At 43.1% G+C, this 15,177-nt stretch overlaps 1 protein-coding gene across 5 annotated transcripts in view; it reads left to right on the top strand.

Annotated features, from left to right (window-relative positions):
• The window catches only part of KIF6 (kinesin family member 6), a 372,892-nt gene that overhangs the window by 171,989 nt on the left and 185,726 nt on the right, over positions 1 to 15,177 (top strand). For all 5 annotated transcript variants that reach the window (XM_058663574.1, XM_058663580.1, XM_058663599.1 and 2 more), the window contains 3 exons: positions 8,498 to 8,603; positions 9,420 to 9,558; positions 14,637 to 14,855. In XM_058663574.1, coding sequence (XP_058519557.1) covers positions 8,498 to 8,603; positions 9,420 to 9,558; positions 14,637 to 14,855 — 464 coding nt within the window. The remainder of the gene's footprint in view (positions 1 to 8,497; positions 8,604 to 9,419; positions 9,559 to 14,636; positions 14,856 to 15,177) is intronic.

Here is a 15,177-nt window from a genome sequence, read left to right on the forward strand (position 1 = left end):
GCTGTGCCTCTGGGTGCCACATAACTGCTCTAGTGAGGGAGCAGGAACTGTGCACTGCTGAGGGGAATCTGAGGTAGCCTCTGCACAGGAGTAGCCTCTGCACCACCACCACACCGTGCACTTTCTGGCTCCCTGCTGTTACAAAAAGAACTCATTCCAACAGAGTGGCTGACCCTGAACAGGAGGATCTATGTGTTTCCCTTATTGGTTAGGGCTAGGAGAGTGTAAATTATATAACATATACAATACTTGCCACAGACCAGGGAATTCTAACAGGAAAAACTCTTAGAAGCAACCACCCTTAAGCCCACTGGGAATGTTTCTTTCAGCAGAATCTGACAAAAACAAAAACAAACATGAAATTAATGACCCTGAAAAATATTTGTGTAATTTCCCTTGGTCACAGTGCTGTTGGCACTATCTCTGCCTTCAGTTTTTCATGTCCTGTGGCTTGTAGTTAATCATAATTGTGCAGTTACTGTTCTTATCTGAACTTTCCTCTTGTGAAGTAAAATTCGTGCTCCCCCAACACTGCACATTTCAAAGGGTCACCCTCTATAGGAGAAACCCCTCATGTCTGTAAAAATCAAAACAAGGTCTTCCTTTGTACCAGCTGGCATTGGGGTCTCAGGAGCCCCCACCATTGCATCTTGTTAAAAATGCCATTTTTTTTTTGAGATGGTGGCAAGCACCAAGTTTATTTGATGGTCTCATTGACCTTGTCTGCATCTTTATTTGTAAAAATCCACAGGAACTTTCTGAGCAGAAACCACACATGCAGGATTCCAAGGATGGTGGCCGGTGGTAGTACACATTTCTGTACAGAGAGAGTGTGGGTTTCAGGAATGGTGGCAGGTGGTAGGCCTGTTTCTGTATGGAGAGAGTGTGGATTCCCGGGATGGTGGCCGGTGGTAGCACACATTTCTGTACAGAGAGAGTGTGGGTTCCAGGGATGGTGGCCAGTGGTAGGCACATTTCTATATGGAGAGAATGTGGGTTCTAGGGATGGTGGCCAGTGGTAGGCACATTTCTGTACAAAGAAAGTGTGGGTTCCCGATTCTAAAGACCTATTTTCAAAGCTCAGCGTTGGAGTTTTCCAGATGCCTCAGTAACGATGCATGTGAGTCCTTCAAAAATTTCAGAGGAAATAGAATCATAAGATAACCTCATTTTCTTGAGACTTTCTGAAGACCACCCCCCCCGGATGAGGTACTCAGTTTCTGTGGGTTTTTCTAGCCGTAATTATGAAAAGGAGATAATGGTCCATAGTCATATGCCACAATAATAAAAATATACCTAAGTGCTTGATTTTTTTTCAATGGATATTCTATACAAGTGTTAGCAAAAATCACCAGGACAAGCCAATTATGAAGAGAACCAGCTGTGATGCCCTCTTTAATTCATTTTCCATTCATAAGAAAACGTGTGAAGTCACTAGTATAGTCTAGCTCATAGTTGGACATCAAGGGATGCAAGTTTCTCTTTCATGTAGTTTCTCTTTCATCTCTCATCACAGGGATGAGAAGACATGTGTATATTCATATTCTTGGGTCAATATTCAATATCTACAGGTTGACTTATTACAACGCTTCCTTAAAAAAATTATTTATTGCTTGGGATGCTTGGCCTGGGTCCTTGGACTTGCCTGCAAGAACATGTCCTACTTAATGAAAAAGGCACAGCAGTGGACACAGGCCCTGTTGTAAAAGGAGAATATGGCAGCTCATTTGTTGCTATAGCAGAAGAAGAACAGAACTAACTAGACAACTACCCCAAACAAATTATGACAGCAAAAAATCTCGGTGAATGAAGCCAATGGACATTGGGAGAGTGACATCATCCTCGAATTGGTGAAATTGACAGCATTTCAGAACTATCCAAACCACTTGAGCAGAACCCTCAGAATATGTACACATTGAGACCCTGGGTTGACATGAGGTGGCAGTTCCTCATCCCTGGGCACTGGGACATGTAGAAAGTCCTGAGTTGTTTCCCCTTTTGTCTCTCCCCTTCCCCCAGGAACAAGAAGAAATAGCAAATTTGGAAGCAATGAGTACACCCAATTTTCCCTATGCCTCAATCCTTCCCACTCTGATCCACCATGTAATCATTACAAAAAAAAACAAAATTTATAATTTTTTAAAAATTATGTATTCATTTTAAACGCAATCGCTTCTCAGCCTATTAGCTAAGGTCAAGTGTATTTAAAAGCGAAAAGAGAGAAATGGGGAGAGAAAGAGAGTTTCCTTCTGCTGGTTCACTCCCCTGAATGGCCACAACAGCTGGGGCTAGGCCAGGCTGAGGCAGGGGCTGGAAGTTTCTTCTGCGTCTCCCACATGGTTGCAGGGGCCCAGGGACTTGGGCCATCTTTTGCTGCTTTTCCATGCTCACAAGCAGATAGCTGGATCAGGAGTGAAGCAGCTGGTACCTGTACGGGACGCTGGAATCGCAGGTGGCAGTGTTAACCCTCTGCACTGCAACACCAGCCCTGCCGGGATTCTTAAACCTTCCCCAGGAGTGTCACTAAGTAAAGATTCTGATTCAGTGAGTCTAAGATAGAGCCCGACTCTGCATTTCTAGAAGATCCCCGGACCTGGGAGGTTGATCTGCTGCTCACACAACAGGCGTTAAAAAGCCAGACAGTACCCTCTCTTTGTTCCTTGCATTTACATAGATCATATGGTATATAAGTGCCATTATTGTATGTATTTCATAGTGAGGAAATTATGACTTACCAGGGTTGCTGAATTAGTTAAGTTCGTTCAACCAGAATGACTATCTGGCCTATTATTAATATGGTGGTTGGGATGCCTGCATGCCGTGTTGGAGCGCCCAGGTTTGAGTCCTGACACTGGCTACTGATCCTAGTTTCCTGCTAATGCTAATTGTGGGAGGCCGAGTGTTGGCACAAATAACTGGGTTCCTGTCACTCAAATGGGAGACCTGGGTTGCACTCCTGGCTCATAGCTCAACCTGACCCACCCTCAGCCATTGCTGACATTTGAAAAGGGAACCAGTTGATGGGAACACTCTCTCTCTCTCTCTCTCTCTCTCTCTCTCTCTCTCTCTCTGTGTGTGTGTGTGTGTGTGTGTTCCCTCTTAAACATAATGTGTTTGTAAAAATCACTCAGCCTAGTTGTCCAGCCGCATCCCACCATGATCAGTATTTTTAGCTATGGGGCCAGTGTTGTGGCATGACAGGTAAAGTTGCCAATGTGGCACTAGCATCCAATATGGGCACCAGTTTGTGTCACAGCTATTCCACTTCTGATCCAGCTTCCTGCTAATAAAAAAGCAGCACAAAACAGTGCAAGTGTTTGGGCACTTACCATCCATGTGGGAGACCTAGAGGAGGCTCCTGGCTTCTGGTTTTCATCCTGGGCCAGCCCTGGCTATTGCTGTCATCTATGGGATGAACCAGTGGATGGAAGATAATTCTGTCTCTTCCCCACCCCCAATATATAACAATAACTTTCAAATTAACAAGTTTTTTAAAACACAGTTTTGTGTAACTATTCTTTTGCTCTTGCTAATTAGTTACTGTGTTTCCTGAATGTATTTGTTACAAGTTTCCTTTTGAATCTTTATCACTCTTCAATCCTTTTCCAAATTTTTGTTTGTATAGTATGTAACTGTACTTGGCCCTCATTGCCTAACTCTGCCAGAGACAGTGCATCTTAATGGTACCATCTTTCGTAGTAAGGCGATTGGTGGAGGGGCTAGCTTTGGTGCAATGGGTTGTCACTACATATGGGTGTGCATTCAAGTCTCAGCTGCTCTGTTTGATCCAGCTCCCTCTCACTGCACCTGGTAAAGCAGTGGTTGATGGTCAGAGTACGTGACTCCCTGGGAGCTCCCTGAGAAGCAGCTCTTGACTCCTGGCTTTGACCTGGCCTAGCCATGTCTCAATCTCTCTCTCTCTCTCTCTCTCTCTCTCTCTCTCTCTCTCTCTTACTCTCTTTCTCTTTCTCTCTCTGTTTGTTTATCTCTTTTTCCTCCTTTACTCCTGTCTCTAAAATTCTGCCCTTCAAATAAGTAGTAAAAATATTAAAAAGGTGGCTGATGAAGGTCAGGCAGAATTTTGTACATTTTAGTATAATTAATTCCAGTGTTCTTAAATCAGAACTCCTTCCTAACTCTTTAGAATGAGCCATATGGGGTATTGGCATTGTAGCATACTGGGCTAAGCTTCTACCTGTGGTGCTAACAACTAATAGGGGCACCAGCTGGTGTCCCAGCTGCTCCACTTACAATCTAGCTCCTTGATGATGGACTGGAAAGCAGCAGAGAATGGCCCAAGTCCTTGGTCCCCTGCACCCACATGGAAGACCCAGGAGGCTCCTGATTCTTGGCTTCGTATTCACTCAACTAACCACTTCGAGGGTGAACCAGCACCTCTAGAATAGCAGATATTTCCATGGTTCTAACACAGAAAAGTTCTTACCCACCAACTGAGATGGTATTTTCAAGTAATTTTTTCATATTCTTGAAGACTGAGATTGAGAAATTAATAGAATGATAGATCAGTCCATCTTTCATTCACTGGCTCACTACTCAAATGCCAGTAACAGCCAGGCCAAAGCCAGGAGCTAGGACCTCCATATGGCTCTCATGCGTGATGGCTGGGATCATCATACACAGCTTCCCAGGTTCACTGAGCTGGAACTCAGAGTGGCTCACTACTGTGTTGCTGCATCCTTCCTGAACTGGGATATGCATCCTTACCTCACTCTTCCAGCTCAATGTCAAAGCACGAGGTCCCACTGCTCTGCATTCCTAGACTGGCCTTGTCCCGCTTCAAATCCCTGGAGTGATAATGTGCCGATGAATCCCTCTATTCACTTCCCGCAGTAACAGAGCCATGCCCCCACCCATCCCCTGGGTCTCACACACACACACACCCCTGTAGACATCCTGCTGGGGTTTTCCATGCCATGGTATAAGTCTGCTCCTTTTGCTAACGCACCATTCCTCATCTCTCCCAGCTTCCCCACACCAGTACCATAGAGACAGGGTTTCTAGCCCATTTCCAGATGATGATGCTAACAGTAACAGATCTGGAAAAAAAAAAAGTTTTATGAAAGGAAAGATTGAAAATGAGAATGTCTTAATCATTCTTGATATATGGATGATGGATTTATTTTTGAAAATAGCTAAATATACCATAATCGTAACAAGACTGCTGAAGAGCTCATTTTGCTTACACCAACCAATCTGTCTCCTCACAGAGGGAGAGATGATCAATGCTCTTGAGCCAAAGGCAACTGGCCAGAAGTTCCAGAGCAGTCGATCCACTCCCTTCCCTCCCACCCACCCTCCCATCCTCCCTGTCTTTCTTGTTTCTTATCTTCTGTCTTATGTGTGTTACAGAGTTCTTCTGGAATCCCTGCTGAGAGATTCACTGTTAGCCTCCCCATGTGTCATGAGTGTTTTCAATATCCCTAAGTAGACGCCTTCACCATCATGTTAAATGACTGCTGCTCAGCTCTCCATGACTCTGCCATCATTTATTTAACTAATCTCCTGATGTGGGACATTCTGATTCTTTTCCAACTTTTTGTTCTGTTACCGTTCATGCTGGTCAGTGGCCTTGCTAAGATCTAAGCAACTGCCACTCAGTTATTTCCTGCATTTCCCCCCCTCCCTAAAGGATTTTAGTAGTTGTGGACTCTCCCTTTCAAAAGGACATTGGCCAGCATGACCTGCAAGTAAATTTGGTAGTTTTTCTGTAGTGTGGATAAAGTACTTCAAAACTTGGATTTTAATGTCAATCTACCTGAATTTGAATCCTGCTTCCACCGTCAGCTTGCAGTGTGACCTTGGACAAGATACTGAACCTCTCTTTACTTCAGTTTCTTCGTCTATGATATAATACTCTTGCTTATCCCATATGGGACTCCTGGGGAATTAAGGAAAGGGTTTATGCAAATAGCATGGAAAAAGACCTAGTATTTAGCATGTGCCCAATTAATATCTTCTGTTATTGATGCTAAGAGGCTTACGCTGCCGTTTCATTCAGGCTTTCAAATTTAAGTTTCCATAGAAATGTGATTGCAGATAGAACTTCATTTGGCAGGGAGGAGACTCTAAGAAGCAGAGAGAGAGGTGTCCAGTGGTTTCCAGGGAGTAAACCACATACTAGGAATGTGGCCAAACACCAAAGCTGATCAAGATGACAGAGCTCCTGAATTAGGTGACAGGCTATCCAACATGTCTCTTTAACAAGTGAGCTTCACTGAACTAAATATAGTCACAAGACATCACCAGTTCTACTCTCGGGCAGATCCCACGTCCAGTCCACCGAGGTGATCTGTACTTCTTGTCCTTATGGACTAGAACGTGCTAGTAAACATTTAGTTTTACTTTTCTCCTAGAATGTTTTGCTTGCCCTGCTTTTCTCCTGGGAAAGACTGAGACAAAGATCCTTGTTGGCTTGGTCTTTCCATAAAGGACAAACTTGATTGTACTCACTTGACCTCCTTAGAGCTCCTCTTCTGTCAACAATTCCTCACTGTCCAGCAGGGCTCTGGCAACTGGGAGACCCCTCAATGGGAGCAGGGTCTAGGTATGAACTTGGGAGCTATTTTGGGAGATAGGAAAATGTGGGGAATTTGAGGTCATTTGTTCACTTTTGACTACTAGGAGAGTACATTGGAAACATCTGAATCGAGCATTTCTCTGCATTTTAATTACTGGCCCAAGCTTTTGCTTGATAAGAAAATGAATTCAACAATAAATCAAATGTATGAAAGAAAAAGCCAGGCATTTTTTTACCTAAAGAGGCCATGAAGTCTCAGACACTGAGAACAAAGCTGCCATCTAAAGACCTGATCTTCATTCTCAGTCACACACCAGACCAATCAAGTTCCAGGAAGAAGAAAGCAATTCAGTTTTTTTACTTGTGTAGAATTTCTTATGAGTTCCTTGGGATCATTTCCTTAAACTTCTTTATGCCCTAACAGTGTTACTGTGTGGCTCAGAAATGGCCAAATCTCTGGTGAGGTTGAGGGCTCTTGACTTGTTCACTCAGCTAACCAGCCAGTATTCCACTCGGGCCTTCCTTCAGAGAATGCATCCTATGATGTATTCTTTATGAAGAGATGATGCAAAAATCACTTTCCAAAGCAGGAGGGCAACCAAGAAAGAACTGATCAGTCATTGCTCTCAACTCAGTACCTGCTGGAAGTTTTAGGGACACAGGAAACCCTACAGTGTTTCCATTTCAGTTAGTGAATCCCTTTCAGAACTCATGATGATTTCCAACTTTCAGAATTTCTGCCTATGTTCAGGAAAAATACAAGAGAGGAACATTATAATTTTGTCTTCATGAAGCTGCAAGAAACAGGGATTGTAAATCCAAGCCTCTGTGTGGGCTTGTAGCCAGGGTGACCCCCAAGTCCAACATGACAGGAATTTCTTAGTAAAACCATGGTACGGAATGTGATATAGTCATTAAAAACAAAGCTCTGCTGCCTATTTTGATGTAGAATGTTATCTGTGATCAGTTCTGTATAGAAATAATGATATGGAAAAGGGGAAGCAAAAGCTCACACCACTTCTTCTCACTCCCTAAGGAAACTAAGATGCATCGCAACCTCTAGAAGGCAGCAAAGAAATGTTCTAGCAGGAACTCAACCAGTACTTTAGAATGGAATGCCTGGATGTTCCCTCCAAAGAGTGGTGCTTTGTTTTCCATTTCGTTGTTTTTTTAGAATGAAAAAAAAAAATGTGAAAATATTTGTAAGCAGAGAGGTAAGAGGTGAACAAGAGAAAGGCAGTAAGCAGGAGAGCCCTGGAAGGAGCTGCGAGCAGCCCAGCACTCAGAGCTGGAGGAGGGATCTTATCCCGATTGCAAAGAAGACAGGTGATGGGTGAGGCCCTCAGGGTGAGTCGGAGCCACGCTAAGGAGAAGGCAGCAGACACCCAGGGAGTCTGCTTGTCCCAGCCTGATAGGCTCTGTCTGGGCAGAGGCTGCTTTCCTGACAGAGTAAAGGCTACCAGTGGGCTTGGGTGACACGGAAAGGTTTGGAGTAGTCACTGTGGAGAGCATGAGTCAACCAGGGATGATTAACAGCCTTGCTCAGCATCACTGAGGAGCCAGCTGAGGCTAACTACTATGAATTTCTAAGGAAGTTAACATTTTTTAAAATTACTATTATTATTTTTCACTACTTTCTCTAGTAGTGTGGAATCCAGGCACCAGGGGCAAAGAAATCCAATTTGGCCAGGATGATTTAAATCCACTGATGGTTATTTTGAAGTTGCAAATGAAAACTCATTGGGAATTAGTCTAAGAGTTACATCATTACAGACATTGCTTTGTCCGTCTATTCCTTTCCCCCTCCATTTTAGCAGGCAAATCAGATAACTGTGCTTCTCTAAACAAGTGGGACTGTTAGCCTGTATTTCAAATGTCAACCAACCGAGCCATGCCATTTAAATTTCTAAAGCTTGTAGCTCATGGTTGTTTCTCATACATTATGTATTTTCTTTTTAGGCTGGAAAAACTAATAACGTCCTTTCTGGAAGACCAAGATCCAGAGAGTAGGCTAGAGGTTGGCACTGACATGCGAAAAATTCATCACTGTTTTCATCATTTAAAGGTAAATTTAAGTGTCTCCTGCAGTGGAAGCCATTTGTCAGCCACGTTCAAAGTGCAGGAACAGCTTTCTGGGTGACTAAGCTCTGCCATGTGAGAACCCAGCACCACGCTTCCAGAAAACAGTGTGATCTCTGAACCAGCGCTCTGATTGTCACAGCCTCTCCTCAGAGCTTGACTCTCACTCACCAGCAAATAAGCTGTGAACACCTCTTTTGCCAGGCATCTCTGCTTCTTATAACCAAAGAATTGTTTGTTCAGAAAAATGCACACTTTCAAACTGCCTCAAGAAAATCATGTCCTGGATTAGTATTATCATGTTTAGCACTTTTGATTTATCTGTATAATTCCTTGAGTTTTTTTTTTCTGCCTCAGATTTTAATTGTGATACTGAGGGAGTAAGGGTACAGTTAAATCTTACTTCTACCTTATTTGTCTTTTTTTGTAGACTTCGTTAAGATAGCGAGCATTTGTCTGAGTCTACCACGGGGCTGGGCATAGGTAGGGCAAAGCATAAGTAATAACTCAGAGAGAAGACGGCCATAAAGGATAATAACAACACAAGTTAATTGCTGTAATAAGTGCAGTGCTGCATGGTGAAGAAGGGCAAGGAAGTCCAAGAGGAGATCATGTTGAGCAGGCATGCCCCAATGTTGAGATGGACAGATGGGATCGGGGAGAGGGGGAATAAGAAAGGCCAGGAGAGGAAAGATTGACTACTACATGCAAAGACAAGGGCACATGCCTGATGTGTGCAGGGCAAGAGCCAAGGGACTCAGGATGAGATATGCACACTGAGCTCTTGTTTTTAAACTCTCAGAAACTACTGAATGACAAGAAGACACCTGAGAAGAGTATAGTCCCCTTTGAAACCAAAAATCAAGACTGCCAAGAACCATTCAAAGAGGAAGAATATGAAAAACTGCGAGATCTACTGAAACAGAGAGATAATGAGATCAGTATCCTTTGCCAAGGGCCGAGGCACTGCGCCTACCCAGGCTGCAGAGGGGAAATGGGGACAGAGTGCCTTGGCTGGGGCCACACCCTTGAGCACCCCGCCCTGCTCCCTCCTCAGAGTGCCTCTGTGGATTGAGGTGTGGAACATCCCTTCACCAAAGTGCAGAAAACAGCAACTATGAAAGGAAAAGGTTATTTTTAGTCTGATAGAATTGCTGAAAAAGTTGGAAAACATTTCTACTTCGGGAAAAGTCTGTGCTTTTTTACACCCATCTCCTCATGTAAATGTATTTTTTTCTCACTGCTTTGTGGTATCCTTTCTGTTTTAGTCCTGAAGCCCCTAAGTTAGCTGGATATCTTTAGCCAGCTGACCAGACAGCAGGCTGACCACAGCCTCACAATGGCCCTGAATTTGTGGCTGGTGTATGGGTAAAACTCTTATGATGGCTGAACACTGACAAACAGTATTTCTCTTACGAAGAGCAGAGATTAATTTAAATGTAACTTTTATTTAAAAGCCAGATCTATTGCTCTGGTCATACTCCTACTTGTTCCTGAAACTGGTGGAGAGTATAGATGAGTATTCAAGAGAGAATTCTTTTGACCTCCAGGAGGCTGGAGGTTTCTGATGCTGAAAGTGGTAGCAGCACATGGGAAGTTGGGCTGTCTCCAGCGTAGATGAAGTGGTTACATCAGAGACCCCTGTTGAGTTGATTAGACCTCAGGACCCCCTGAGAGCACTTCAGTACTGTTTCTCATTTTATTTTTTCAAGATTCTTTTAAGAGATTTGACATTTTGCTGACATCTGTTGCATTGAAACACATTAAGAAATCATTCTGGTCAATTCTTTATAAACAGATATTTGTATTCATTTGCTAAAATCATTAAAAGTCAGATGTTCCAGCTAATGAAGGTGTAAAATGTGTAAAAATCATCAGCCTAGTGGAAATCTAGCAATAAAGAGGCAAGAGCAAAATGCCGGGTAGGCACACTGCCTGATTAACTTCAGTCTCTAATTTTAGTTGAGACTTAGCAGACTTGTTTGTGGGATGTGAGTGAGTTTTAGCTGCTTTGTTATCCAGCCAGCAACAGTAGGTTCAACTGTGAGTTCCACCCACACACAAGCTCTGGCCTGCGAGGGCTGCCCGCAAGTCTTGTCACCCTTGCATTCCTTTTCTTCTCTCTTACCCCATCCATCTCCAGGAATGGTCCCAGGCGGGACCTCAGTCTGGCCCCAGCCCCAAATCTGAGCTCTGCTTCTTTTCCTGGCCTTGTTCCTAGTCTAGGATCTTGTGCTCTAAATACTCCTACCCACTTCTTAATCCCCTTCTGGTCTTACGAACGTCTGAGCATATAGGAGGGTTGAAACAAGACATGACAGGGCAAAGTCCGGCTTTCTTCGTATATGTTTATTTTTAAAGGACAGTGAGAGAGAGAGACATACATCACCATCTTTCCAGGTACGCTGTTCATAGGCTACACTACGCTCTTTGCTGACTGTGAAACTCGACACAGCTTCCTTCATCTGAGACCTGCATCCATAGTGAGTGTGTATAAGGAAGCAGGATGATAAGAATACTGCATATGAATTTATAGCTTGGTGGAAATCCTAGCTCCTCATGGATTAGCTGGCTAATTACTCTATGACCTGTTTCCTCTTCTTAGAGAATAGGGCATAAAACCAGACCCGCTCACCTGAGCAGGCTGAGCAGTCTGGACCTGAAGTGCTACACCATGGGAGTTATCCCTGTGTAAACAATAGGAGACCGAGAAGAAGCATAGATTACAGCGAAGATTTAATATGACATCCAAAAGGCTCAAGGCTAAGAAAGGCTCTTGAAATCTCAGAGTTACTCAAAATTGGCTCAGAGCATGTTTCCATGTAGGATCCAGCAGGCTAAGATTGTGGCAGGAGAAATGAGAAAGATTTTACTCCAGGGGCATAAAAGTAATGTTTGAGTTGAACAAGACAGTAAGGTAACCAAAATGTATGTGAGTGAGATTGAGCATTCTTGGAAAGAAACGAAATGAAAATGGTGCTGTGTCAGTAATGATATCACCTTGAACAAAATTCAGACCCTCCTTGACAAAACTTAGAGCAAGATGTTGTTCTGTGTCCAGTAAGTACCTGGTACAGAGGCCAAAGTTACAAGGGAATGGATAGGAAAAAAGACAGGAAAGTGGTAAAGAAGATAGATATGTATTATGATCTTTATAAAATTTAATCAGAACATGTCATTTCTGTGATTAAAATCTCAGGGTTAGTGAGGGTGGAAGACATTTAGCCTAGTGGTTAAATGCTGCTGGAAACACCTGCATCCTACGTCTGAGTGCCTGGGTTTGCATCCCAGGCCTTTCCTGATTCTGGTTTCATGCTAAAGTACACCCTGAATGGCAGAAGTGAAGGCTCAAGTGATTGGATGCCACTCAGCAAGAAAGCTGGACTGAACTCATTCCCTGCTCCCAGTCTGAGACACTGGCATCCCATATAAGTGCCACTCTGTTTCCTGACAATTCCACTTACTGTTCAGCTTCCTGCTATTGTTCCTGAGAAGGTCACAAATGGTGGCTCAAGTGCTTGGGTCCCTGAAATCCACAGGGGAGACTCAAATGGAATTCTTGGCTTGTGGCTTAGGCCTGGCCCAGCCCTGACCATTGTGGCTATTTGGGGAGCAAACCAGCAGATAAAAGATCTCTCTTCCTTTCTCTTTCTCTCTCCTTTGCCTTTCAAGTAAATAAATCTTGACAAAAATAAAAAAGTATTTACATTTTCATGAGAGTACAGAAATTTATTTTAGCAGTTAGAATGCCCGTGGCCCACAGAGCAGGAGGTGGGAAAGGGTGCCTGGGTTTAATTTGACTCCAATGTCCTGCCGGGACAGTCCCTGGAATGTAGCAGTGATTACTCAGATGACAGGGTTGGCAACACCAAGCTGGGATACTTGGACTGCACGCCCAGTTCCTGTGTCTGCCATGGCTCAGCCCCAGCTGTTTCAGGTATTTAGGAAGGAAATAACAGATGGGAGCTCTTTTCTTCTCTGTCCATCACTGAAAACAAACAAGCAAAACCCTTCACAGGCCTCCCATTATATTTAGAAAAAAATATAAACTTCTTGCTCTGGTTTATTAGACTGTACATGATCTTACCCATCTGACTTTATTTCTTTTTTAAGATTTATTTATTTTTATTGGAAAGGCAGATATGAGTTATGGAGAGAAGGAGACAGAAAGTTCTTCCATCCACCAGTTTACTCCCCAAATGGCTGTAATAGCCAGAGCTGAGCCAATCTGAAGTTAGGAGTCAAAAGCTTCTTCGTTGTCTCCCATGTGGGTTCAAGGTCCCAAGGCTTTGGGCCATGCTCCTCTGTTTTCCCAGGCCACAAGCAGGGAGCTGGATGGCAAGTGGTGCAACCGGATTACAAACTGACACCCATATGGGAACCCAGCCCTTGTAGGGTGAGGATTTAGCCATTGAACCATTGTGCCAGGCCCCGTTTCTTAGACCTCATCCCCATATGTGTTGTGCTTCAGTTTTAGCAAGAGGGTTCTTAATCTTGGCATTACTGACCTTTTCCCACCCATGTCTGCATAATTCTTTGCTGTGGGAGCTTCAGCTGTGTATAGTAGGATACAGCACTGGGAACCACTTTCATGTTCATTGCTCTCTAAGGATTTGGCCATCATCCACTGCTTAGATGATTTTTCTGTGGCTGGCTCTTCACATCTCAGTTTAATGCCACTCTTAAAAAGCACTCCCCCATTTTTTTAGCACTGAAAAGCCACTCAGTCACTCTTCACATTTTAAAACTCAGCTACCTGGTACTGCCACTCTCTATTAATGTGAGTGTTTGTGTACATGTTTATGTGTATGGGAGCTGCCTTGCAGTAGGACATCTGCTCCATGAGGGCCAGAAGGTAATATTCCTTTTCATTGCTCTATGACAGTGTCTAGAATAGTGCCTGGCTCTAGTTCAAGTGCCCAAAAATATCACTGAGTTGATGAATGAATGAATATTGTCACTGCGCTGCTGATGACTGATGGTAACATGTGATATCATTTTGATTCCTCTTTGTTCCATACAGAGAAGTGGAAATGTGGGTAGGGATTGTGAGAGAAATCTGATTTTGCTTCTAGAAGTTACCAACAAATTAGAATTAAAACTAAGGAGGAAGATAGAAGTCTAATGATTTCCCTGCTACTTTTGCCCAAGAGTCCATGTCATCTGAATATTTCCCTTCCTCTCTGAATCGCAATCTTCTCCCACCCCATCACACTTTTTCTTAGACTGTATTTCAAGGAAGCCATCTCTAGGAATGATGAGGTCTTGCATTCCCTTTTCCGCATGGGCCATTAAAGTTCTGAGATTTTCAGAAGAGGTCATATGTAGTATTTCCTCTCAGTGAAAGATGGAACCCCTTGAGCCCAGAATGAACAATGAAGTAGTGTGGAATGGAGTGTTTTGTCGCCAACCATGAATGTTCCTGACACATTACATGGTTTACAAGGGATACATTTTCTAAATACCATGCTAATGAATCAAATTATTCTCAAATCCATTGGAAATAAAAGAGAATCAGAGTTGACTTCCACCCCCTATTTGATTGTACTTCAAGCCGGAATTGGACACGAGGGTGGTCTTGCTGTATTTGTTACAGTGCTGGCCACCAAAATGGCCCACCTGCCTGATGGATGGTTTTTACTGTTCTTTCTCTTTTCCTCCTGTCAAGGAAGTGATTTGTCAGATTAAAGAGTTAATTACTTATCTATAAGTAAGTACCTCCATTGCTTACTACTATTTCATGTTCATTTTACTTTTAAAGAACCATTTCATAAAAATATTAAGACTTTGGAAGATTCTTGGATTTGTTAATGTTTACTGGAACTGACCTCCTCAATTGTCCATACCTGTTTGTAGGACTTCAGGAACCTAAACTCTTCCTTTGTCAGTCTTTACTAAACGATAAATACCAAGGATTTGGGGGTTGTTAGTTGCATTTGGAACCTTTGTGTTTTGATCTAAATTTGTGTGTGTGTGTTTACTCTAAAGTGAGTAATTGAATCCTTAAGTCAAGCTTCAGATATTCTGGTCAACATGTTAAAAAAGGAGAAGAAGAAAGTTCAAGATGCCCTCCAGCTATCTGATATGAATAGAGGTGAATTAAGACACTCCAGGAGCTCACTCTTCCCACCCAGAGCATCAGCAGAAGGGCAGAGGACATCGCTCTCCTCAGCTCCCACCCAGTCCCAGGACTTCAGCACATTGGAGTACAGATCCAGTTTGCTCCACAAAAAAACAGGTTAGTCTTAATTCCTAGTATTCCTTACTGCTCTCAGTGGATTTGAACCTGGTATGTTTAAATGCGCAGGGATGAAGACTCCAGCAATTTATTTGATAGAATTATTTTTACTGAACTAGTGGCTTTCATATTTATTAGTAACCAATGTGAGAAGAACGAAGTATGAATTTCCACAACATTCATGGGTGAAAATGAATAGCCCAGGGCAAGGATAGAAAAAATGACTCTAGAGAAATGGAACAAGAAATCATCCTCTAATGTAGGAGGGAATGAGGTCAGAAATCACATTACTAAAATGATGGTGGTGATGAAATGTTTATTT

This window comes from Ochotona princeps, chromosome 1 (assembly GCF_030435755.1).
Source record: "Ochotona princeps isolate mOchPri1 chromosome 1, mOchPri1.hap1, whole genome shotgun sequence".
NCBI lineage: Eukaryota > Metazoa > Chordata > Mammalia > Lagomorpha > Ochotonidae > Ochotona > Ochotona princeps.